This window comes from Lygodium microphyllum, chromosome 4 (assembly GCF_053477565.2).
Source record: "Lygodium microphyllum isolate KBCC chromosome 4, Lygodium_microphyllum_v1.1.10, whole genome shotgun sequence".
In the NCBI taxonomy this organism is placed as follows: Eukaryota; Viridiplantae; Streptophyta; class Polypodiopsida; order Schizaeales; family Lygodiaceae; genus Lygodium; species Lygodium microphyllum.
The window spans coordinates 96,947,102-96,974,635 of record NC_141138.1 but is presented as its reverse complement, the minus strand read 5'-3'; the positions used below and the strand labels follow the sequence as shown (position 1 = coordinate 96,974,635).

At 42.0% G+C, this 27,534-nt stretch overlaps 1 protein-coding gene across 1 annotated transcript; it reads left to right on the top strand.

Annotated features, from left to right (window-relative positions):
• LOC148037358 (uncharacterized) lies at positions 1-24,903 on the top strand. The gene is made up of 5 exons (XM_087677290.1): positions 1-135; positions 990-1,066; positions 1,175-1,252; positions 1,540-1,595; positions 24,392-24,903. The coding sequence occupies exons 1-5, from the start codon at positions 87-89 to the stop codon at positions 24,537-24,539; spliced, it is 408 nt and encodes a 135-aa protein (XP_087533416.1). The 5' UTR covers positions 1-86; the 3' UTR covers positions 24,540-24,903.
• The last annotated feature ends 2,631 nt before the right edge of the window (positions 24,904-27,534 follow it).

Sequence of the window (27,534 nt, the reverse complement as noted above, 5' to 3'; positions counted from 1 at the left end):
CGTTCAATGGCAGCTCAAATTCTAGACCCGTCAACTATCATGCGCATGCATGCGTTCTCATCCTCATGAATTAACTGTCATCCACCATGGCCACCTCTGCCGCCTCTGAGAATGCTGCTGCTGCGGGCCCTTCAGGTAGAGAGAGAGAGAGAGAGAGAGAGAGAGAGAAGGGGGACGGGGGGGCCAGGGGCGGGTTGCGGGAGCAAGGGAACAGTCAGCCTCCTTCGTAAGACCCTTGTACCTTCTTTTATTTCCCCAACCCTGGGCAGCAGTGGAGTATGATGGGAGCGCACGCGCGCGCGCACACACACAGAGCCGCAATGTGCATGTTCAGTGAGCACATCAAGGAGGCTAAGGAGAGAGATCTGCGATGTGCATGTTCGATAAGCACATCAAGCAGGCTAAGCACACATATTTGAATCCAAATGCTCATATTACTTCCACCATTTTTGCCAATTTAAGCAGCCTCTCAATCTTCTGGCCCTCTGATGCAAGTGTCACAGAAACTTAGCATAGGTCGTCGACTTAATTTGCTATAGCATAGGTCACTGACTTAATTAGCTATGGCTGACCGCTCCTGATAAGTTTTGTATTTCTTCTCTTCTCCAGGCAGATCATACTGCTCTAGTCTTACTTTGCAACATATAAAAGAGGGCACCACCATGATTCACTGGGACCCGTGGAGGCAATTCATTGTGATGAGCAATTTAGCGATATACACAAGACTTTTTGACATTTTTCCCATGACAAAAAGGGGTTTCTTTCCCTTGTTTTCCCCTATTTCTCCTTTTACTGTTTAACATCATGAGCTTCTTCTTGGGCACATACCTAGTTAAGTTCTGTTGGGGCCGGCAGTGGGAATTTATCTAAAAAATTCATGGACAAGGTCTCCAGATTTTGTTACAATTGAAAGAGAGCAAAATCTGGCACCTGCTCTGTACATTGGCCTCTTGTCTGAATTATCAGCATTCTTTTCAATGTTGGTGCAGGAGATGTTGCAACTCAAGGTGGAGTAGAGCCACCTGGGCCAACTTTCTCTGAAGTTTGGTTTGATGACCCTGTTGAGGTACCCACAAGGAAAGTTTTATGATGGCAAGATTATATGCTGGGATAGTCGCTGGCAAATTGTGTTCCACAGGGTGGTTTTCTCAGACAGATCCTATATGCCATGCAGGGTGAAGCTGCACAAAGGGCTGCATTGGAGTTAAAGCATAGGATTGAACTCCGGGCTAAACCTATCCGGAATTACCTGGTACATTTATATTCTCCGACTACCATTTTCTAGAGTTGGCATTAAGGCTTAGTCTCTACAGGGATTGTTTAACGCCTTTTATTTATCAGCTGATGCCTGAGGCTAAGAGTTTGTAGTACTATCCATGCTTGTTGTATGAAGACTGTTGATACATTAATCTGTGTTCTTGTGTTGAGTGTTGATGCATCGAATATCGTTGTTCTTCTGTTCAGTGTTGACACATTGAATGCGTGTGTTCGTATGTTCTATATGGAAGATTTTAACTCTAAGTCAGCAAGTATTTGCAGGAAGAAACTGTCGTGCCCTTGCTTTTACAAGGTTTACAGCATCTTGTTCTCGAAAGGTATGAATACATTGGTGAATATAGCAATACAATATCTTCATAGGTTTTGGATACCACTTGACATGCATTTTCACAAGGCACTATTATACCCTTTGCTAAAAGTTGGCAACTTTGACTCCGTCAAACACAGTGCACACTTCATTTACTGTCCTATTGTTGGCTAAAGAATACGTTCGGTTTTCCCTTTTCCTCTTTTCTTCACCATTGGAGAAACGTACTCTGTTGCAGCCTGGATATATTCTAGTAGTCATCTTAGAATAACAATTGGGTTTTGCTGTATGTTTGCATGCTGCTGTTTCCTGTTAATGTATCTGTTTCCATGTCATTGCATGTTTGTAACAATTGATATTATAAAGATGCTAGCATCTCTAGCGAACAAGGTTATGGTTGCTAGGCTAGAACATGGAGATTATATGAAAGCTTCATCATAGTGATTGTGAAGTAAACCAGTTGAGGCCAGACACGGATACCAGTTGCCCAGACCTCTTTCAGAATATGTTTTTTTGAGTAGGGAATTTGTATTGCAAGCTTGCTTTTTAGATTGGACTTCCAAGCACCAAATCATCAAAGCAATTCTGGCTCTGGTTCGAACTGATTGTCAATGCTCATTGGGTAATTGCGAAGGATTGCTTTGCAAATTGCAAAACTGGCTTCCTAAAGGTGATGGCCTAGTAGTTGAGGCTTAGGTTCATAATTGTGAGCTTGTGAGTCCAAGTCTTGTTAGGTGCATGACAGTTGGACACCTATGTCTTTTTCTCAAGATAATGGACAGCTATGCTCACTTGGTGGGTTCGTGCAAGTCCAGGCTCTTGCCTACCTGAACACTTGGTTGGTTCTCCTTGGTAGGGTCACCAAGTAGTAGGGTCCCATTGCAAACAAGCTCCTTGTTCATACAGCTTGCTAGGTGTCCAATCTGCACAGGAAAACTGCCAACAAGGCTTTTCCTCACAGCTAATCTAGGTGTCCCCCCCATGTGTGTCTCCTATCTCAGGAGAAGAAAGCTGGCATATGGCTTTAGTTTAGGAATTCGGATGTTGCCTGAAGTGTTACCACTACAGTTTAGACTTGAGGAATCATCAATTTGGGAACTTTTGGCAAGTTAATATAGCAGCTAGAGCATCATGCATGTGTTTAAGGCCTCAATTGCAGAAAATTATCATGCATTTTGGCCTAATTTTAATTTCACTGAAACATCCCCAAAAAGAATTCATTAAAGAACAATGATATATTATTTGATGGTAGGACAAATGCCCAAAAATCTTCGAAAGGATATGTTGGGCATTGCCACTCATCCCTCTTGCTTTTGGCCATCACCTTGATTGTGATGCCAGCCTATACCCATCATCATCATTGCACCCAAATCCGTCCATTAGCGTCATCCTCCTCCACTTGGCAACCTGATTTGCTGCAGATGACCCATCCTCCAGCTGCGTGACACATCAGGCTGCCGTCATGGCATCAGTTGTTGCTGCCTTTTGCTGCTGAAAATATTGTTTCTGCATGCATTGTCAACAGTCCTCTGGACAGCTGCATTTTGCTATTTGCCTATTAACTGCTGCCAGACTGATCATGATTGGCTGCCTGTGCAGTCCCAGCCCTTCAACATTGATGGACTGCCCCATTCAACAGTTAATTGCATCCTCTTAGCCTCGGAGTCACCATCTTCATTCTTTGACATTGAGTAATAGTGGTAAGCTGTGTTTAGGATCCATCTCGGGTAGACACACTCTTGGGGCTGTTGTTGGTGTCTGTGACACCTCTTGATCAAATTGTGTTTATCGTGTGTCATACATTCTGCATTTCTCTTTGTTCTTTACATGATATTAGAGCTTGATGCTTTTAACTTACACCTGAGCCTTGATTCGAAAAGCTTGGCATTCAAGAGCATGCGCAAACACTTTTGAAAATATCTTGGCCAACCTCACCCAAAGCCATCCCCCTTGGAGCCTATTCCCACACATCCACTTCCCCCCTCTTTAGAGGCTTTAAGGGAATGGTGATTATGAAGTCTTGAGATGAAGAGAACCAAAACAATGAGAAGAAGTAGGCCCTCTTCTATATTAAATTCACCTCGTGATACTCCCTTACCTTCGACATATCAACCCACTGCTCGCAGGCTGCTTGGCCACTCAGTCATCCCTTATGTTGCAGGTTTCAGCAATCAGTTCTCCTTCCAATGGCTGTCTAGCCCACCACGACTGCTGCCACACCCTCATCAGCCCCTAGCACCCTCTTCATCACCTTGTGACTTGGATTTTGCTAAGCAGGCACTCAAACTTTGGAAGGATCCACATCTATAAATAGGCGATCAGTTCATCCCTTGCTTTGCAGTCATCAATTCTCCTTCTAGTGGCTACCCAGCCCACCATGACTGCTGCCACGCCCTCATCAGCCCCCTAATGCCCTCTTCATCAGGTGGCAACTTGGATTTTGCTGCCCTACATTGCTGCATTTTCAATTTCAGCAGGCTGCCCTACTGTCCTCCTGCATTCACATTAGCATGATTGGTTGTACTCCAGTACATTGCTGCATTTACGAGTTCCAACCCTAGAGATTGCTGTATTTCTGTTTTAAACGTGTTGCCTTTTCACTGTCAGCATCATCTCAGCTTCAACTGGTGTTTACAACAGTCAGGATCCATCTTTGGTGGACATCACTCTCCAACTACTCCCTCAGCCTGCTCCCACAAGCGTCATTAGTTGTTGGACAACTTTTGTCTTTGAGCATCTTGTACACTCTTTCCTTCATTTATAGCATTCATTCATTCACTTCAGAGTTCTCTTTCTTCTTTGTTTGTGTTTTTGTGTTTCGCGTTTTTCCGTTTGTATTTGTGTTCTCTATGTTTTAGTCATGGTCGTATACTTGCTATTTTCTTTTGCAAACCCTAGCATATCTCCACATGGTATTAGAGCCAGTTCTCTTCTAAAGAGTTACCCGAGGCTATTGTGGATGGCTTGGTTTGTTCTTGATTACAGTATATGTTCACGTGCTGAATCCTGATTCATGATGACAACACTTCAATGGTACTTTTGTTTCAATGGAAATATAGCTTTCAATTAGTGGATAGCTTTTTGTCTAAATGTGTGCGACCAGTGACTGCTTCATCTGATCCTGTTGTCAAACTAACAAAGGATTTGGATACTTCACCTTTTAATGATAGTTGGGAAACTTCTTTGGCTTATTCACACCTGTCCCGATCTCCCTTATCCAAGTCCCCATTCTCAGCCAATACTTGAAAATACCAAAGAAATTTGATTGGAATAGGTGTATGCCTGTTTGGAGGTATATTCATGGCACTTATGATATGACTTCCATTTTAGTCAGGGACTAATATTGCAAGGCTACGTTGGGACCAAAGACTTGGATACCTGATCCTCTCATGGTAGCTACAAGTTCTCTCTTGGCTTGGCTCCCATTTCATGGTCTAGTTGGAAACAAGAGACCATTGCTATATCTTCAGCTAAGGCTGAGTATCGAGCTTTGTATGATGGTGCCACAAAGCCCATCTACTTGAGGAGTTTCATGGCACAGCTGCATTTTCCTTGTGAGGCTTCTAAAGTGAGCTACTACAACAGCCATACTGCTATAGCATTTGTTCAATCCTATCTTATCCAACAAGATAAAGCATGTGAGATTCCATTGCTGTTTCAGATAAAAGTAGGTAGAATATAGCACCATTTGCCTTGTTTTTGCGCCATCATAAGAAGTGACACTGCTTAAAAATAGTTTTTGGAGTATCCCAGGATGTAGAGAGACACAGCGTGTTGACTAATGATGAAAATATATTTGCAAACCGGAAGAGAAGCTGATTTTTGCATGACAATCAAAGATTAGAAAGTTGATGTGGAACTGTTAAAAAGTGAAATAATGTCAACTCAAGCTGTGTTCCATCTTCTTTTCTTTTTGTTTTGATCATGGAGCAAAACATCATTCCAAGCTGTGTTGCTGTTTTAGATGCTGAAGGCAATCAGCGAACCTAGTTATGTTTATGCTTCCGCACAGTTTGGAACAATAATCTGGAAATGAGAGGGTTTAGGGTTGGGAATATGTGAAACCCACTATAGCCACCTAGCCTGCAAGGGTGTGTTCGCTTTGTTTATGAGTTGGAGTCTTGGAGTACTTGTATACTTGGAGTAGCCTGTTAACTATTTTATTGGAGAGCAAACAGTCTTGGAAACCTTGGCCCAGCTCAGGGCAGTGCTGCATACAACTGGACCTTTGATTTGGACTGCATATTGTTGAGCTGACTGTGTAATCAAACATATGCCATAAAATGAAGTTGTGCAAGCAATAGACAACAAACTGAGGCAAGATGATGCAGCCTGGTGGATTGTATGCAGCAAACAAATAGCAATAACAGCAGTGAAAAAGGAGCAATTATGAAGACTGATTTAATCATGGGCCAAAATAATGACAAAATTAGTGCTATACTTGTGTAACACCAAAACACAAACTTGGCAAACATAACGACTTGCACAAATGACACTACAGGCAGCCCCACACACAGTAATCATACAGAAGATAGATGGGAACTCACCTCTCATAGATGCACACACAAACAGCTCATTCTTGTGGTTGAGCAAAGGATGGCTCTATCTTGAGACTCACTGGTCCTAAATTTTTAGCCTACATTTGTCATCAGCCACTTGTGTAGACTGCTTAGAAGTCACTTAATTAGATTGACAGACTAGACTAGAATATACAATGTTCAAGCCCACTTACCTAGAGTCTAGACTAATGTACATCAACTGTCCCTAGAGCATCATACCCATTTAAACTTACTCTTAAATATACAGTTAAAAATGACATAACTTACAAGGCTGAAGAATTCCACTTCAATTAGAGTGCAATAAGGCCCAACTCCAAGTCCTACAAGTGGATTAGGACTTATTTACTAATGTTCAATGGCTCATGACAACTTTTACTCTAACCATTGCACATCTCAATCACAGCTTTTTTCCTGTGTGTGTACCTGGCATAGCCTTATGAGATCTTGGCACTCTTTACATGTGGAGAAATAGTCCAAGTCCTAGTGAGCGCAAGTGACAGCTGTCTTCTTTACTTTGCAACAAAATTCTTTTGTTTTGTCTTGACTGATAAATCTAACAACAAATTGCTGTGTAGCTCATGTTGACTACTCCATGGGTACTCTTCTTGTGAGGCCTCTATTGTGTGCTTGTTGTTTTGTCCAATTAGCTCTGTTTCTTTCAATTATTTTGATATTAGACTGATTATGTCTGATTAAGTGATCCAATAATCCGTTGTTTAGCACCTGTAAATTGCATGTGGGAAGTATTTATTGTGGCCATGTTTCAATGCTCCTTATTTCTGGCTAGAAAAGTGGATAGTTCTCCAAGTGAACCTATTAGACACTTTAATGCACCGCAACAAGGGGAGGGGTCCATCTTCACAATGAGGTCAATTGGGTTCCCCTTCACAGTCGTGAAAAATCAGAGAGTACCATTATTGTCGAGCAAGGATGCCTGCCTATCATTGAGACTTTTGGCCTCTTATTTGATGAGCTTGAGGATTATTGAATCCACGACTGCAATTATGGGTACAGATTATGACCTATTGGATCAAAATTTTGCTGTATGCTGATGACACTATGCTGGTTTCAAGTATGGAGCAAAGCTATATACTACTTGCAAGCTCTCGAAGCCTTCTTCGGGGCATCAAAACCAGTAGTAAACGAGTCTACAAAAATAATGATCTTAGGCTTAAACAACAAGCACAAGCACAACTTGGCTTTACAAGTAGCTTGGTGAAACCAGCCTTCCTCCTCAAATAGGGTGGTAAATAACCTAATTAAGCACTAATTACAATAAGCATAAAATTTACATAAACTGAAAATGCACAATTTACCACTTTAATCTTGGACATTGGACACCATGTTAGCCCTAGAATTGGCGCCCCTTGTGGTATTTCTTTATCTTATATTGAAATGAAAGGAGTACAACTGAGATCCTTTGATCTCCTCCACTAATCCAAGTGCCGCTTGTTGTCAAAATTGAGTAGCAATCCTCCAAACCCATTTGTCCCTTGGTTTGCTTGGGGATTGTGTTAGAATTGGACATTCCCCAAATAGGCAGTAGGTATTCCAAGCAGCAATTGGTGTAGGAGTGCCACGTGGCAGCTACCACGTATTAGGCAGATTGCAAATTACAGGTTAGACATCTGATCGGCCAGTTTGCTGACTAGTCGGCTGCATTTAATGCAGTTGACCTGCTATTTTTGGGTCTTTTTGGCTGGCCTATTTATTGGCCTCGGTTTTTGCAGTCTTCTTCAGTTGTGCTCCCAGTTTTCAGGCTATAGACCATGGAGATTGCCCTCGGGGCTGACGAAGATTGAGATCTTTGAGGTGGAGACATATATAGACATTCTCTCTGCACCTGTGTATATCTCTGCATCCTTATATAGCATTCTTCATTGCAGGTTTTCTACATTTCACTATCTCTTCCTCTCTCTCTCTCTTCTCTCTCTATTCACTCTTTGTCTTGGTCATTCACTTCTGCATTGCTTCACTCTGACATGGTATCAAAGCATTGAAGGGCTGAGGGTGGACCCATTTGAAGAGGAGATTTCAGCGTGACACAAGTTCAAGGGCGAGTAGGAGGGCTGCGCATCAGAACAAGGCCGAGGTGAGTGTGGGCGTGTGAGAAATGAGAAGTTTTCTGAAGCTGCTGCTGGTTTTTGCTGCCAGAGAAGGAAAAAGGCTATGTTTTGGGCCTTCAAGTGCAGATTTTACCTTTTCATCACCTCTGGTAGGTGAAGGAGTGAGATGAGCAGTCAAGAGTCCTAGTAGGCTGTATTCTCACAGTGAGAGGGGGTTGCTTTTTGTGTTTTGTGCTGACATTGTAGGTTAAGATGTCTTCTGAGACCGAGATAGAGTTTCAGGTGATCATGGACCAGAAGGTGCCCAGAAGGTGTTCGTCTTACTAGCTCTTCCATCATATTAAAAGCTCGATGGCGAGAATTACCGCATTTGGAGGGTCATGATGTTGCCATTTTGGAGTTCTATGATTTAGCGGAGCTTGTTATGGAGGCTATTCATCATCCTTTTTTGCGAGACAAGTCCAGACTCTCTTCGAGTGATAAGGTGGAGTTGGCAAAGGCTCAAGCACGTTGCGATAAACTCAATGCTTGCATCCGCTCGTTTTTATTTCTCTCATGTACTACAACTGTTATCTCTCATATTGAGCATTTGACGGTGGCTTGGGAGATATGATTGGAGCTTGATCAAATGTACAATCGTATGACTATTATGAAGCGAGTTTCTTTGGAAGTGCATATGAGAACCATGAGTGTCAACGAGTCATCTTCCATGCGGTAGTATATTAACAAGCTGAGGCAGCTTCAAATGCGGGTACAAAACGCAAGGAAGGTGATCACTTATGAAGACATGGCGATAACTTTTCTTTCATAGTTATTGTCTTGTTTTAGTGGTTTTTATTCCGCCTTGATTGCTTTAAGATGGTTTGAGAATCTTTGGTGGAAAGAGTTGGTTCCTATGGTCTGTCAGAGTGCAGCGATGCGGAAGCATAGGACAAAGACTAAGAGAGAGTGAACACAGAGAGAAGAGAGAGAGAGAGAAAAGGAGACAATGTAAATGCAAAAAATTTGCGGTGTAGTATGCTGTATAAGAGTGCAGAAATACACAAGGGGGCAGAGGAAATATCTGCGTATGTCTCCGACTTGATGACCTCGATCTCCATCACCCCGAGCACAGTCTGTCTCAATCAACAGATCTCAAGATTAGAATCTGAATAATGAATATTGAAGTGTGCCACAAAACTGGCTATAAATAGCCGAAAAATAGGAAATAATTACAATAGGTCAGCTGCATTAAATGCAGCCGACTGTGCAGTAAATTTGGCCGATTGTACTGGTGCCACGTGGCATCCTACCGTATTGCTGACGTGTCCTGCCATACTGCTGACATGGAACCTGTTGTCCACCAACTGTCTAGGAAATGATTGTCTAACATCCCCTCTCAGATCCTGGACGGGTCAAAAGACTGAGGGGTCTGGAATGCTGTCGAAGAAGAGCCTGGGGAAGCGCCTTCGTAAACAAATCTGCAAGATTATCCTCCATCTTGCAGTACTCCACATCAATGGTCCCATCCAGAAGCTTCTCCCGAATGAAGTGATACTGGATCTCAATGTGCTTTGTCCGGGCATGGAATATTGGATTCCGTACCAAGGCAATGCAACTCTCATTATCGCACCGCAGAAGAGTAGAACGAGTCTGGGGGCAACCAAGCTCCTCCAACAATCTCCGAAGCCACACAACCTCACATGTGGTGGAAGACGCAGCCCGATACTTCGCCTCAGTAGAAGAAAGGGCTACCGTGGGCTGCTTTTTGCTACTCCAAGAGATAACACCCGTACCCAAGATAAAACAGTAGCCTGTAGTACACCGTCGGTGGCCCACATCTCCAGCCCAATCCAAGTCACTCCAACCTGCAAGAACCAAATCGGAAGCATCTGTACCTGCGGGATAAGAAATCCCTAAGTAAGAGGTTCCCCTCAAATACCGAAGAATCCTCAGGGCAGCCTGCTAATGCACGTGTTTGGGTTCCGTCATGAACCCTGCCGAAAGACCCACATCAAAACAAAGATTAACACGAGTGTTGAGAAGCCAAATCAAGGATCCAATCAACTGACGGTAGCGTGAAGCATCCATCACGGGAGAATCTGAGTGTGAAGCAGCCTTTAATTTGGATCCATAGGAGTAGTAATGGGCCGACAAGTCTCCATCTCAAAAGTCACCAAGAGCTCCTGAATGTACCTCTGTTGAGAGATGAAAATCCCTCTCTGAGATTGATAAATCTCGTGACCCAAGAAGAAATGAAGAAGCCCCAAATCTGTCATCTCAAGATTTGGAAGCTCACTATATAAGCTTCATCTTTATAAAATATTTCATCATAAGATCGTGTGTACGCGCTACTGCAGACAGAAATTCAATTAGCCTGAAACCCTAATCTCAGGTCCACCATAGCCAACTCACTTGAAGCTTCATCTTTCCTTCATTTTCTCTCTTCTAACACTCAAACCAAACCACAGTGACTCTGATCTATTTTGTGCTTCATTCAAATCAACAAGGGAAAGGATAAATCAAGTTGCTCAAAGTCAACAGCAAGCTCAACAAGAAGATCACCATCAGCAAGACTCATCAAGAATAGTATCTCTTGATACTACATAGTGTGTTTTTTACACTACCTTCACTTGTGTCTTTTGACACATTGAAGATCAACTTGGTTGCTGATTATTCTCAACTATTAAAGCTGATCAACATGGCAGAACTTGAGCAAATAGCCAAGTTCAATGGAGAAGGTTTTTGTGCCTAGAAGGAGAAGACCATGCACCACCTTATGCGGAAGGACTTGTGGGACCTATTAGGATGATGCACATAGCAAGAAGGAAGATGATGAAGATAGGTTCGTTGAAGAAGACCAGGTCAAGACAAAGGAGTGGAAAAAGATGAACAACAAGGCTCAAGGCATCATTGCCTAGGGACTATTTGATGATGTATTACACCATATCTCTAGTATCAGAGATGCTAAAAAGGCTTAGGATGAGCTTGATAAGATCTTTGGAAGTCAAACCAAAGACTCTAAGGTCAAGTTGTTAATATAGTTCTTCAAGCTTGATATAAAAAACAACACTTCAATGACTATGCATATTAACAAATTCCAAAGTCTAAAAACTCAACTTGCTACTTTGAAAAAAACAATAGATGAAGATGAAGCCATTGCTGTACTCATTGTTGAGATGACAAGCTCAACACATGCAGACATTGATGATGGACCACCAGGTTAGATGGGTCCACACGTCTACACTTAGCACGTCGATGGTCATTATGACTCACACATGGCCATTGACTCATTACTTATTATATTCAGGTTGTTACACCTATTTACAACTGGCATAGTTATAGCGCCAGTCGACTAGTGTAGTCGGTTATGCATTGTTTGACTTAGTAGGCCACTTTCCTTTATGTTGCATCTTATCTATACTTTGTGTACATTGTAAAGAGTGCGAAAGAAGAAGAAGAAACCAGCAAGAAAACGTTTTGGCCTCCATCTCTCTTCTTGTCTCTTGAGTGAGCTTCTCCTTGTGCATTTTGTGTGTGTTCGGCGCAGCATCTTGAGCAACTCCCCCCACCACGCGATTCTTGACATGGTATCAGAGCCACACCACTAAGAGAGACTGATTTCGAAGGTTGAAGCAAAGGAGAAGAAGCAAGGTTCGAGCAAGCAAGCCACGGGTAAGAAGCTCTCCTATCCTTCCACTCTTTCTCTTGGATAGTGCCTGTGGAGGCACTGAAAGCAGGGTCGAGTAAAAATCTCAGATTGCAGTGAGATTTGGTGTGCGCGAAGAGCGCTGTATATTCTGTAGATAAGCCCTTTAGGGCTTGCCCGCAGTTATTTTGGGCATCTGAGGCCGTTTCAGGCCCCGTTTTAGAGCCGCAAGGTTGCAGACAACAGTTTCAGGGTACACTGTGACTTCAACTGTATTGACCGAACGTGGGTGTGCAGGTTACAGATTTCAGATCTGTAAGTTCAAAGGTGTTTACCAGTGAGTAAACACAAAGTTTATCTGTAAACAGGTTGCAGATTGCATGTATTGTTGAGCAGACAGTGAAAAAGGCTGTTTGGTGTATTGCTGTGCACTACAGGTTGAGGGTTGCAGAAGATTTGCTTGCTGTTGGTATTAATTTTGTGATAATGGCAGAGAACAGTGGAAGCCCCATCATTAAGAAGCTCGACAAGAACAATTACCCATCATGGAAGTTTCGTGTCACGAACTTTCTTATTGGAAAAGGTCTCTACGAGTTTGTTTCAGGTGAAGAAAAGGAGCCGGAGGTGAGTGATCCTCCAACTGCAGAAGAGACAAAGGCACGAAAGGAATGGAATGCAAAAGACAAGAAGGTCATGTATTGGTTATCTGCAGTAATTGACAATAATATGTTGGGACACATTAGAAATGTAGAGAATGCATATGCAGCTTGGACCATACTTGAAAGTATGTTTTCTGTAAATACAAAGGCACGAAAGATTTAACTCAAGCAAGAGTTGAATACATTGAAGAAAGGGAAGATGCCTATTAATGAGTATGCATTGAAGGTAAGGAGCATTGCAGATGCATTGGCAGCGATTGATGCAATGCCCGATGATGATGATTTGGTGTCGTCAACCTTGGGTGGACTTAACAATGAAAAGGCTTGGAAGTCTTTTGTAACTTCCGTATATGTTAGAAAGCCATTCCCAGATTTTGATGAGCGGCAGGTTCTCTTCAAGAGGCCGTGGTATAGGATGTGGTAGTGACAACCAGCAAAACAGATTGAATCAGCAAATTGGCGATATGCAGGTTTCAGGAGGTCGTGGTAACTTTAGAGGCAGGGGGAGCTTTAGAGGAAGAGGTGGATGGCAAAACAGAGGCTCTAACAATTCTGGTATTGTGTGTCACTACTGTGGCAAAATAGGTCATATTGCAGCTCAATGTTATGCTAAGAAAGATGATATTCGCAGTGGTAAGTTGCAGCAAGGAAACTATGCATCGTCTTCACGACAGAATGAAGACAAAAATGAACGTCTATTTGTTATGTAGCATATGCTGAATGCTGTTACAGGAAAGGGAACACATGAAGATGTTTGGTATGTTGTTTCAGGTGCATCCAATCATATGACCAGCCATACAGAATGGTTTGGAGAGATGCAGGATTTGCAGATTGCAGGTTATGTGCAGACGGGTGATGACTCATGCCACCCAATTTCACACATTGGAAAAGTTCCCTTGTCCTTGCATGATGGTAAGACAAAGTCTTTCAGATGTATTACATGTGCCATCTATTACAAAGAACTTGGTGTCAGTCGATCAAATGGTAGAGCAAGGGCTGTAAGTCAGATTTAATGCAAAGGGCTGCTTTGTAGAAGACTTCAATGACAAGTGCAGGTTGGTAGCAAAGGGAAGTAGAGTTGGATGTATGTTTACTCTGGATGCTGGAATTCCTACTATGAATGCTGCTATGTATGCTAAAGGAAAAGGTGTTGTAGCATATATTGAAATTTGGCACAAACGCATTGGACATGCAAATGTACAAAGGCTGAAAATAATGCAGTCCAAAGGGTTGGTTACAGGTTTGCCTACATTTAAATTTGTAGAATTTCATAAGGTATGCGAAGCATGTCAGTTTGGTAAGCAGGCAAGACAACCCTTTTCACATGACAGAGATGTAAGCAGAAATATCCTTGATGTTGTGCATACAGACATTTGGGGGCCTGCACAAAATGTATCTCTTGGAGGCAGTTCATACTTTGTCACATTCATTGATGATTGTTCTAGAAAGCTGTGGGTATATTTTATGAAGGAAAAGAGTGAAGCGTTTGAGCACTTTAGAACTTTCAAGGCTGCAGTTGAAAGAGAAACATGCTTGAAAGTAAAGTGCTTGAGGTCAGATGGAGGGGGAGAGTACCTCTCGAATGAGTTCAGTGATTTTCTGAGGTCTCATGGGATAAAGAGACAGTTCACATGCAGGTATACCCCACAGCAAAATGGGGTTGCAGAAAGGAAAAATAGGCATATTGCAGAAGTTGTACGTGCCTTGATGGCTGAAAAGAATATGCCTAAGTATTTTTGGTCTGAGGCTGTTCATACTGCTGTTTATATTATGAATAGAACCCCCATAGCTGCAGTTCATGGTATGAACCCCGAAGAATGTTTTACAGGTAAAAAGCTTGATGTCTCACACTTGAAGGTGTTTGGCTGCATTGCGTATGTTCATGTGCCAGATGAGTTGCGAAAGAAATTGGATCCAAAGGCTGAAAAGTGTCTTTATTGGATACTCTTTAGAGCAGAAAGGGTATCGCTGTTATAACCCTGCCACATGTAAGTTCAGAGTGAGCAGGGATGTCATCTTTGATGAAATGAGCAGTTGGTATGCATCTAGTGGTGATGCATTGGATGATGATGATGATCATGACACTCATGTGCAGGCTGAAAAGCAAGAATCACGGACTCTTAGTGGACCAGAGACATCATCTGATAGTCCTTGGTCTGGGAGACTAAGGAGTACCTCTACATCTTCGGGTGCATCTAGTAGCACTATAGGTAAAGACAAAGGAAAGAATAAAGTGACAGAATGCATTGATGTAGTTCTTGATGGAGATTCCAATGGCTCAGAGAGCTTGGATGATGAGCTTGGCATTCCTTCAGTGAGGACTCCAGGTGTGCAGAGAGCACGCGTTAATGTAAAGACTCCATTGAGTGATCCAGTGACACGCAGATCTAGCAGGGTCAGATACCCTGTTAAAAGATTTGGTTTTGAAGGTTATACAGCTCACCATTATGCTTATATGGTGAAACTAGTTGAGGATGTTGAGCCCACATGTTTTGAGGAGGCTGTTGGTCATGCTCATTGGGATGCAATAATGGATGAGGAGATGGCTGCATTAGAGGCCAATAAGACTTGGGATCTAGTATCATTGCCGAAGGGCAAGAAAGCCATTGGATGTGGGTTTATAAGATTAAGCACAATGCAAATGGTTCTATTAGCAGGTACAAAGCTAGGCTAGTTGCAAAAGGCTATGCCCAGACATATGGCATAGATTATGATGAAACCTTCAGTCCAGTTGCTAGGATGGCAACTGTCAGATGTGTGATTGCTTTGGCAGCAGCCAAAGGTTGGAGGTTGCAGCAAATGGATGTGAAGAATGCATTCTTGCATGGTGATTTGCAAGAAGAAGTGTATATGGATCAGCCAGCAGGCTATGAAGATTTAGAGCATCCCACGTATGTGTGCAGGTTGAAGAAGGCGCTCTATGGGCTCAAGCAAGCACCTAGAGCATGGTCTGACAAGATCAGAGAGTATCTTGTCAATATTGACTTTTATGTTTCTGATGCTGATCACTCACTTTATGTGAGAAAGGGAGATGCAGGTTTGGTCATCATAGTCATCTATGTGGATGACTTGATTATTACAGGTGATAGTGATAGTGGGATTGCTGAAGTCAAGGATTCTTTGAAGAAGAAGTTTGAGATGAAGGATTTAGGTGAGCTAAGATACTTCCTTGGCATTGAGGTGATCAGATGTGATGATGGTATATGGCTGTCCCAAAGACAGTATGGCTTGGATATGTTGTCAAAGTATGGTATGACAGCATGCAAACCACTTTCAATCCCATTGGAGCAGAATGTAAAGTTGAGTGCTGATGTTGGGGATGAGATAGAAGACCCTACTATGTTCAGGAGGATAGTGGGGAGTTTGATCTACATGACCATTACAAGGCCAGACTTGAGCTACGTTGTTGGTCTTGTGAGTCAGTTTATGCAAGTACCTAGAAAGCCACATTTGGATGCAGTCAGACGCATATTGAGATATGTGAAGTCCACACTACATTATGGACTTTTCTATGAGGCAGGTACAGATGCACAGGTGTTTGGATACACAAATGCAGATTGGGCTGGTAGTATGTCTGATAGAAGATCTACCAGCAGATACATGTTCTCTCTTGGTAGTGCAGCAGTTGCTTGGAGCAGCAAAAAGCAATCTACAGTTGCTTTGTCGAGTACAGAGGCTGAGTATAGAGGTGCTGTTGTTGCAGCATGTGAGGTAGTATGGCTGTAAAAGTTATTGGCTGATTTGGATGTGCAGGTGGAAGGTCCAGTTGTCATTTATTGTGACAACATGAGCAGTATACAGCTGGCTAGAAACCCTGTGTTTCATGCCAGGACAAAACATATTGAGGTACACTACCACTTTGTGAGAGAGAAGGTACTAGCAGGTGAGATTGACTTGGTGTATGTCAGCACACAGGATCAGATAGCTGACATCTTCACGAAGGCATTGGGTATAGAGAAGCTTCAAAAGTTTCGAAGCTTACTTGGAGTTGCAGAGATGTAGTTAAGCTTGAGGGGGAGTGTTGAGATGACAAGCTCAACACATGCAGACATTGATGATGGACCGCCAGGTTAGATGGGTCCACACGTCTACACTTAGCACGTCGGTGGTCATTATGACTCACACATGGCCACTAACTCATTACTTATTATATTCAGGTTGTTACACCTATTTACAGCTGGCATAGTTATAGCGCCAGTCGACTAGTATAGTCGGTTATGCATTGGTTGACTTAGTAGGCCACTTTCCTTTATGTTGCATCTTATCTATACTTTGTGTACATTGTAAAGAGTGTGAAAGAAGAAGAAGAAACAAACAAGAAAACGTTTTGGCCTCCATCTCTCTTCTTGTCTCTTGAGTGAGCTTCTCGTTGTGCATTCTGTATGTGTTCGGCGCAGCATCTTGAGCAACTCCCCCCACCACGTGATTCTTGATACTCCTTACTAGTGTGAACGAGGATCCTTATGAAAATCTTGTCTCTACTCTCAGCAATGTTTCTAATTTGTCATAGAAAGATATTGAGCACTCTCTTCTTGATGAAGAGAATAAATAGAAGAACAAGAATGCAAAAGATGGTGTCCCATCATCTAGAGAAAATCTCTTATACACCAAAGGTGCTACTGGACCTAAAGGAAGAGGTCAAGGATTCAACTCCGACAACAAAGATCGGATGACGTGTCATTATTGTGGTAAGACTGGCCATATAGCCAATGAATGTTTCCACTGTAAAAGAGCACAACAGATGCAGAATGATAACCATCAAAATCAGTTCATGAATGAAAGAGAAGAAGAACATGCTTCTGCCATCAACAACAACTCTGACAGATTGTTTTAAAGAAATTTTCTTTCCCATAGTGGATTTTGTTTCCCTTAGTGGATTTGCTTTGTAAAACAAAACCCTTACCAAAATGTAAAGTTTCAAGCCTTAACTTGACTAGGCTACCAAAGAGCTAGTCTTTCGGGCCATGTCATCATGTAGGGGGGGCAAAAGCTAGTAAGGGTAGAGACTCATCATTTGGAGGGGGGGTGTTGAGAAATGACAAATGATGTATGCTCCAGGAAGAGATGTCCTGAATCCCATATGCACAATGAGGAGAGTGGAACAACCTAACTACTATAAAGCATTATACTTGACTATCACTTTCTAGATGAGTAATGCAATATCATGATGCTTTTCTCTTTCAGTTAGTGTCATTGTCAGTCCATTACACAAGATTGTGTTTATGAGTCCAAGCTTCTATCTTGGAACCTAATTCACTTGTGTAACAATTGTCTCTATAGTCTCTATGTCAACATGAATCTAGCTTTCATCTTCCATCCTTCATAGTTATTGCCATGCTCTAGATCCGTGCTTTTCACAAGTTTGAGATGATAGATATGGGACTTCTTCACTTCTTTCTAGGTCATAAGATCTATCACACTACGAGGGGAATCTTTATTTTCCAACAGTCGTATGTACAAGAGCTCTTGACTACATGTGAGATGGAGGGATGCAAGTCTCTTATGACTTCTATGAAACTGAATTGGAAGGCTACTGCTCATTCCGATTCTCCTTTGGTGTATGCTACCCAATATAGGTAGTTGGTTTGCTCCTTGATCTCACTTCTTAATACTTGTACTAACCTATGTTATGTTGTAGGTGTGGTGGCCGGGTTCATAAGTGAACTCAAGATGGTGCATTGGTAGGTTGCTCAAAGGATTTTGTGGTTCCTACAAGGGACTCTTGATCTTGGGATCTATTATCCAGCTAGTACAAGTACTATAGACTAGGTACTTACCGGATGGAGTGATTTAGATTGGGCTGGCGATGTGGATCATCGGAGGTCCACGATAGGTTATTGGTTTACCTTGGGTGCTCGTGCTGTTTCACGAAGTAGCAAGAAGGAACCCATAGTTGCCCAATCTTCAACTGAGGTGGAGTATCGGGCAATGTCTTCTACTACATGTGAGACAGTGTGGTTTTGTAGGCTCTTGGAGGAGCTTGGCTGCCCCTGCAGAGCGGTCCTACTGTTCTTTAGTGCAACAACGCAAGTTGCATTGCTTGGCCAGGAATCCTATGTTTCATGCTCAGACGAAGCATATTGATTTCCAGTACCATTTCATTCGGGAGAAGATTCTAGATGTGACTATTTCCTCGATCTATTGCAAGAGTGAGGACAATCTTGTAGACTTGTTTACAAAGGCGCTTCCTTAGGCTTTACTTTGATAGCACTCTAGATTCTTTAGACTTCTGTCGTATCTAGGATCTGAGAGGGGGTGTTAGAGCTGGACATTCCCCGGATAGGCAACAAGTACAGCAGGTATCCTATTTAGCGATTGGTGCAGGAGTGCCATGTGGCAACTGCCACGTATCATGCAAATTGCACGTCTGACAGCTGGTTGGCCAGTTTGCTGACTAGTCGGAGCGATTGGTGCAAGAGTGCCATGTGGCAGCTGCCACGTATCAGGCAGATTGCATGTTGGACAGCTGGTTGTTTGGACAGTTTGCTGACCAGTCAGATGCATTTAATGCAGCCGAGCCGACCTGCTATATTCTAGGTCTTTTTCGTTCGCCTATTTATCGGCCTCGGTTTTTGCAGTCTTCTTCAGTTCTGCTCCCAGTTTTCAGGTTGCAAACCATGGAGATTGCCCTTAGGGTTGATGGAGATTGAGATCTTCAAGGTGGAGACATACGCATACATTCTCTCTACACCCGTGTATATTTCTGCATCCTTATACAACATTCTTCACTATAGATTCTGTATGTTTCACTGTCTCTTTCTCTCTCTGTTCTCTCTTTGTCTTGGTCATTCGCTTCCGCATTGCTTCACTTTGACAGATTGGCCTTCACCTCGCTCCTTGAAAGACAAAATCAACTCCAAATTTGATGTTGCAGGCTGGCCTCTTGAATCTGCTTGAAATTCCTCAATTTCAATTGCTGGAATTCAAGTTCTAGGCCCTCAATTCTAAGCATGCATCTTGAGGTGGTTATCAAACTCTAATTTCTGCTGAAGTTAGGGTTTACAGAAGAGATTGACTAAAATTTGAGATAATTGAGAGATGGATGGGATATGAGAGAGAATGCTGTGGAGAGAAATTTCGGAGTTTCATCGTGAGAAATGCTAAAAAGCTATTGCTGCCTTGCTCAAACAGCCATGGAAGCTGTCATCTACAGCTTAGGATCACCAGAAAGACAATTGTCCCCTCTTATATGTTGTCGTCTGTACCATAGAACTACCTTAGGTTACGGTTACCTGCTCCTGGAGGACTCCCAATTACTGTCACATACTGTAGGATTCATGTCTAGTGGTTGCAAATCACATCAGTAGCCTCTCCTTGCTCTCTAGCAGCCTCATTTTCTCTCACAATGGCTGGAATAGACTTCCACTAGCCCCTAAAAATGTTTTTTTCACTTGCATGGGCAATTTTTGCTAAGTGGTAGCCTTCTAATTCCATTTTCTAGCATTATCTAGCTTCTTAAATTAATTTTCAAAATATTAATTCTAAAATTTGATTTAATAATTATTGGAGTACTCAAAAAATCAATTTTACCAGCCAATAATGAAATTGACCGGGCCAATTTGTCTTTCAAGTATCCTTGAGCAGTTATTAACCCTTAGACTAATATAAATTAATTCATTAATACCTAATCTCTAATATCACCACTGACATTAATGGCCACTAAATTAGTCTAGGCCCAAATCTGACACTGGGTAATAGTTAACACTTGTCAGGCATAACTTATTACAACTTTTGCTTTTGGCACCAACTGATATCTTGGTATCTTGGGTCCCACAGTGTGAAATAATTTACTTGCACCTCACATGTACAAGTGACATTAGCACATTTGATTTTACTTTTAATCAAATGCTAAGCAAGGCAATAAAATTTCATGTCCTTGTGACACTTGGCATAGAGTTCACTTACTATTACAAGAGAGTGCACAAGAGGATAAGCCTTGTATAGCACCTTAAGCATGTATTAGAATCAACACATTTGAGTGGAATATGAGGAAGATATTGATACAAAAGGTCATGCTATTGTATAACACCCTAAACATGTAGCAGAACACATTTGAAATTGGAAAATGAGAAAGATGTTGGCACAAAAGGTCATGCTATTGATCCTTGACTTGGGGCCAAGTCTATCACGGATGATGTGGGATAATAGTTAGAGGGTGCAAGAAAGGTTTCCTTTGGAGACAAGAATCTTGACTACTTAATGGAGTTAGAATGTTAGATATGTCCACAATGGATGTGTGAGATAAGTCACCCAGTGTTGCACAATAATGGGAGGTATGGAGGACCTGCTAGACATAGAGATTGGAATGAGGAAGGTAGTATGTGAAGGTGGTGCAGAAGATGTGATAAATTTCAAGAGTAAAGAGGGAGTTCTATTAATGTGCATAAGTAAATCTTCATGACACCATTGGGAGAAGAAAGAGAGAACTAATCCTGCAAGCATTGTTGAGCTTTCATAAGGGGGGAATCAAAATTGGATGAATGCACAATGTGCTGATGTTGCCATCAAGGGTAGACATGATGGACAACACACATTTCTCGAGTGTTCAGGCCTTGAATTTCTGCATTTGCTTTATTGCTGCTACTTGTAGCTACCATAGATTGAAACTAATTTTTGCATTTAGGTGAATGGCTGTTGCATCAGCTTGAGCCTACAGTTTCTTTTGTTGTGGTGGATCTGTACTTGAATTCAATTAAATTGATGTTGTGATGGGATTTGCACTTGAACATCAATTAAATTGATGTTTTCAAGTGCAAGAAAAATTATATTGGTAACACCTCGAAGAAAATCCCCTCAAGGTCAAATACGAAGTTCAAAGAACCCTATAGAAAGCAACTAAGTACATTGTAAATACAATGGTGGTGTGAACAACCAATACCATGTGCTATAATGCCAGACCATCTAAGGGCTAGGTGAAAGAAGGCGCTAGAATCCCAGGTCCGCAAGAAGGCATTTCTCCTCCTTATCCTCTTAGAGCCACCCTACAGCCTCTCCCATCTCCCACATAGACTTTGGATGATCTCTATCCCAATCCTTGAGAGTCTTTTGCAATGGAGACCTTTGGAGGTCTATAAAATGGCTGCACCTTGCAGTCCAAATGTACAAGGCAATCATGCTATCAATCAGCTCCCATTTGTGACAATTCCATTGTTCCTTCAAGTAGTTTGAGGCTAGGCTCCTATGCAAATGTTGGCCAAATGATGAGAGAGAAGTGGCTCCTTTGAAAATCCTCATATCCACATGTCAGCTCTCTATCTGTGGCCCAAGGTATGGCCCTCCAAGTTGCAACCATGGGTCCGTGTTGTGTTGTGAAAGACCATTCTGAGGTCTCTCATCCATACAAGTTGAGATCTGGGGTAGCCCCATAGATAGTATCTTGGTGCCTTCTTTGGTTCATCACATCTCGGACATGCCATTGGAACCTTGCTATACCTCAGCCATGTGCCAATTGGTGAGCTTCTATGAGCTACCAGACATCGGAAGAGGTAGAACTTCCTAGGCCTGAAGCTGTTATCCAACTTCCTTTGAAAGTCTAATAGAAAATGATCTGAGATGTCCTATCAGTGCCAATGAGGATCGCTGCCTGCGCTCTGATCCTACTCATATGAATCCTCCTATCCAGCCTAGTGGTGTAGCTAAACAAGGTCACATCAAATGGCCTATTGAGAAATCAGTCCCTCCAATTTCACTCTCTTGGATCCAAAAGGAGTGTCTCCATCTGCCATTCAAGCAGGTGGCTGGGTCTCTATTGATCTACCACATCCTCTCATAGCATGCTGCCATGATCGTTTGTCGAGTCCAAGTCCTCTCTTTGAAGGCAACCATCCTCTTGTTAAGCTAAAAAAGGTGCGTTACACATTAAACCTTCTTTAGTTGATTAAACAACCCCAAAACTCAAATGCACTCCGTGTGTTTGTGTCCCATAAGCAAACTCACCACTTTTTGGTTGGTTCCTCATCTATAAATAGAAGTGTGCTAGGCCACTTGCATACCTTGTTTTGCAGATTAGCCTAGTTCTTCCCAGTCTCCATCCATCAGGCACCCCATCATGCTGATTCTCAGTTTGGCACCCATTTGCTTGGTAACTCCCAGCCTATGTTTCACTCCTTTTGGTTGTGCTGCCACTACCTCCAGCTCCTGCAGTGGCCATCCACAGTTGTCACCTTCATCCTAGTGACTTCTTTAGGCTGCATTTTGCCCTAGTTGATGTCATCTCCATTTAGCCTGCTACTGTGGTCATCTTTGGGTGTCGCCCTTTAGCTTAGCGACTCCTATGGCTGGGTTTTGCCCCAGCTTGCTAATGCCAACATCATCTGGGTCAGACTTTGCTCCCAACTGGTGGTTATTGCACTCTGGATCCATCTCCAGTGGATGACATGCATTGACACCTCTCTCAGCCTGCTCCCATGAGAGCCATCAGCTCTGCCCTTGAGCATTCTGTACATTTTCATTCATTTATCCAGTCATTATTCAGTTATCTGCATTTTATGTTTTGCATTAGTTTTTTATTTTATTGTGTTCCAGTCGTGGTTGTACACTGATGTTTTATTTTGTAAACCCTAGTGTATCTCCACACCTCCTCCATACTGAAAGTGAAAATCTTGTCGTTGCCAGTTGCAATGACCCCAAGGAGGATGTTGCCTCTGGAGAAGACCAATCTGGGGATCAATCCAGGTCTGAGAAGTGGCTGTGTTTGTCCTCCAACGTAGAGGGGCTCCCTCTCTCATGGTCTTTAGAATTTTTATTATCAACTTGGCCAGAAAAGATGAGTGTCTCATGTCTTCCTAGTAAGTTAACTGCTCTTGTGCTTTTAGTTGAAAGCCTACTTGCACACTCAAATTCTGAAGCGCATTTTGTCTCAGTTTGTCTTCGCGGCCCCTAGAATAGTTTAGGTGAAGAGTGGCATTTTTATTGCCAAATTGGGCAGAAAATATGAGTGTCTCAGGCCTTTTTAGTAACTTAACTGCTCTCATGATTTTAGTCGAGAGCCCACTTGCACGTTCTAATTCTGATGTCCATTTTGCCTCAGTTTGAGAGTTGTGTGTATCTCTTTCTCTAATGGCTTTGCAACTTTCCCTCTACTTTACTTGCACAAGTCAAAACGGATCTTGAAACCAACCTTACTCTTTACAAGACAAGGGGAAATTAATTTATACACTCTTATATACCATGGTAGGCCACACATGGCTTCAGTTTTCAGATAGACTTTTTTCGAGGGCTGAACACGTAAGCAAGATGCAGACCTTTTGGAGTGTCAATCATAAACTTGCCGCAGGTCACAGACCTGTGTTTAGGAAACACAAATTGCTGCATAACTACACTAGATGTCCAGGAGTGACAGTTAGATTTCCAGTGCTAGGGAATGCCAGCAGGAAATCACAGGCAGATTGCAAATGCCAGGGAATTGCAAGCACAATGTTTGTGCTGAATGGACATGGGCACAATCAAACAAGGGTAACTTGTGAATGATGAGCAATGAATGGGCTGCAAATGATCACCTCTCATTGATCTGCCTAGTTGCATGACTGAACCGTAGAATTAACCACAACTTATGTAAACACAACAAGGCTTATTTCAACCTGCTCTTGAATCACAACTCTACCAGGCTCATTAATAAGCAGACCAATACATCAAGTACATACTCGTGTCATCATGACCGTGTTACATCAAAGTGTACACGATACTAGCATTTATAAGATTCCACAGAGCGCCACAGATGATGATCTTGCTATTTTGCTCTTTTGTTACTTGAGAAATAGTTTTATTTGGGTGATCTATATGCTACTAGAGGGCTTTTCCTCGGACGTTCTTAATCATGATATTCTAGACAATTGACTGTGATGCCATATGCAATGGCCCTTTATATGCTGTATTGCCTTTTGACAACTTTGCAGGCCAGTGAATCCGGTTCAATATTTAGCTGCGTTTTTGTTGAAAAATGATCCATACCCTCCACCAGCAGAACTGGAGATTAAACTGCCTGATGAAGAAGATGAAAATAAACCTCCTCTAACAAAAGACGAAGCGAAAACAGCAACCTAACGCGCTCCACAAATGCATATTTAGTCTTCTTAACGCGATAAGGTTTGGAAGGTTAACCATCTTTGCAACATGTGATCCATGTGAAGCACACAATCCGATGTAAGCTCTGTTAGCATGGCCCATTGGGGCATATGCGCTTGCAATGGTACGGTGGAATCAATCAAAAATTGCACCTAGTTTGCTCTTAGAGTTAAGAGGCAGACTTTTAAAGTGAAGTTCCATCTTTTCTTAGTTGTAAAAAGGAACCCTTGCTCCTAGGAAATAATGATCCCTGCATTGGGGGGAGCAAAGAATAAACAAAAGGGCAATGCTCCAATCCACGCTTGCTTGAATATGCATGCTTCATAATTGTGCAAATTATGAATTAATTTTCATGTCTTAGGTGTTGATTTGTAGAGTCTTTCATGAGTTAAACATCATCAATGTCTTAGGTGTTGATTTGTAGAGTCTATCATGAGTTAAACATCATCAATGTGAATACTGGATTGTGACATCTCTATTGGGTTGGCAAAGAGTAAAGACCACACTTCAATTGCTCATAGCATAACATTGTTGGGGATCGATATAAAAACACTTGTCTTGGTCCATGATGTTTTGCAAGTCTTTTCTTATATTTTTGCAAGTTCTATTGTCTTATTATAGCAAAAAATGACCCTAAATTCTATTGAGAAACCTTAAGTGCATAAATTTCAAGTATCAAACAAATATTGATCCCCATAGACATAACATGACCAAACTAGTAACTTGCTAACTTGAAGGAACCTCACAGATAATTCATTAATTAACATAATAATGAAGGATTAGGCCAATTAAGGGCCAAGCTATGCAAGCACACGTGCTTACAAAAATGATAAGGAGACATTGCTCTTGTCATGATCAATCATTTGTTTCACAATGTTACCAACTAGGCTAACAACACCAAGATACCCAACGCTCACAATGGAGAAGGAATGACTATTGAAGGACATGCTAGGAGAGTTGAGTGAAGCCCTGGGTAACTTCCATGTTGTGGCCCAAAAGGATACCAACAAATTGACATCAATAGATATGGAAAGGTAGCATTGAACGTTGGTGGATTAGAATGAAGATATGCCCAACAAACCTAAGAGACATGACCATAATTGCCTAATGCAACGAGCATGTCGCTAGAGATGAACAACACTGGTGCAAAGGAAGTTGCTTATTGATGGTAAGGGATGATTGTGTAGCTTCATAAAGCAATTTGAACAAGTCTATGAGGCTAATCTCACCTCAGATTCAAAGAAGGGGAAAACCTTTGGGCTATACCTAGGTCATAAAGAGAGAGCATGGCACACTGGGTTGGACACAACTAAGAAATCTCATTTCTCTACCTTCAAAGACTTGTTCATCATGTGCTTTACAAAATCCGGGTATGTGTACAACCTCCTCTTATGACTCATGAACTTAGAAGAATAGGAGGGAGAGAACTTGCAAGACTATGTCTTTGAAACTTGTACAAATGAATCCCTACTACAAAAAGACCCCATGTCAAGGTTGTTGCCAAGGCCTTCATTAGGGCATTCAAGATAAATGAGTTTATGAAGCCATGACTAGCAACTCAACCTTAGATAGGTCCAATCTCAATGCAGTAGTAGATGAGACTATGCGCATTAATGCAAATGCTTTCGATGTAGGGCAACCCATTATCAAGCCAAAAGCTAGCCATACAAAGAGCCAAGATCAACCTATCGGGAATACCATGATCTCCCATACCAATCCTTACTTATCCTCCAAGCAATACACCTATACATTGTATAGAAGGATTGGGTCAATCCTTAGATTCCACAACCTAGAAAAGCTAAAAAATGTAAGAAAAAACTACCCATAAACTTGAGAATGCAAAAGTTGGAGGATGCTTAGAAGAATTGAGACTTTGACAAAGATGATAAAAAGAAAGGGCAAGATCTCCCTAGGAGATTCACTCAATTCAAGGAGGAAGATCACATTCTTGTGATGCTTTGTACCAAGAGGGAAGGAAAATCTAGTGATCCCATTGATGAGGGACCTACAAAGGTCAAGGTGGTGAACCTCGCCAAGGAGGGGATCCCCCAAGGTTGTGTACATCTTTGATATCTTCTCAAAAGAGGATGAGAAAAAGCTCATAGAGCTATTCATAGAGTTGCAAGATGTGTTCACTTGAAAGTACACCAACCTTAAAGGGGTATTACAATATACATGCTCACATATATGATACCAATCACCCCAACATCAATCCCACAAAACAAAGACCTTACCCAAAGAAACCTAGATATGTGCACCTCATGTGGGAAGAGTCAGATAAGATTGTCAATGAGATAGACCATATAAATTGGGTATCAAACCATAGTAGTGGTGCTCAAGAAGAATGGGAAAATTTGAGCGTGCCAATTATAAAAAGGTAAACAATGCTACTAATAGTGACCACTATTCATTTTTGTATACATTGAATGTATGATTGAGGGAGTGGTACACAAGGAGGTGTACAACTTCCTTGATGGGTTCTCAGGTATACCCTAATAATCGGCACAATATAGCATTTGTCACAAAATAAGAAATGTCGGCATATATAGTGATGCCCACTTTCTAATGCTTAATGTGTACTATATTCAATGACATTACACAAGTATCTCAAGGTGTTCATGGATGACCTTTGTGTCAACTCTAGATAGAGCCAAGACCTAGACAAGCTTAGAATAGTCTTCAGATGGTGCATGCAATATCATCTCTCTTTGAATCCCTCTAAAATGCTTATTCTAGGCAAAACATAGGATCATCTTTGGCTATCTAGTGTCCAAGAATGGAAATACCATGGATAGGGCCAAAATTTGAGTCATCTTGGAGCTTCCACCACCATCAAATCCCAAGGGCATGTAGTGCATCCTTGGTCACACTAGCCACTAAAAATGCTTAGTTTTGAACTATGCAGCCATTACTAGACCACCCTTGTAGCTCTTACTAAATTGGGAGTGGATAAAGGAGTGCCAACAAGCATATG

Coding starts and splice junctions, on each gene's coding strand:
- LOC148037358 (XM_087677290.1), top strand. CDS start 87: ATGGCCACCTCTGCCGCCTCTGAGAATGCTGCTGCTGCGGGCCCTTCA. Junction 1,067..1,174: donor GGTTTGATGACCCTGTTGAG/GTACCCACAAGG, acceptor TATGCCATGCAG/GGTGAAGCTGCACAAAGGGC. Junction 1,253..1,539: donor AACCTATCCGGAATTACCTG/GTACATTTATAT, acceptor AAGTATTTGCAG/GAAGAAACTGTCGTGCCCTT.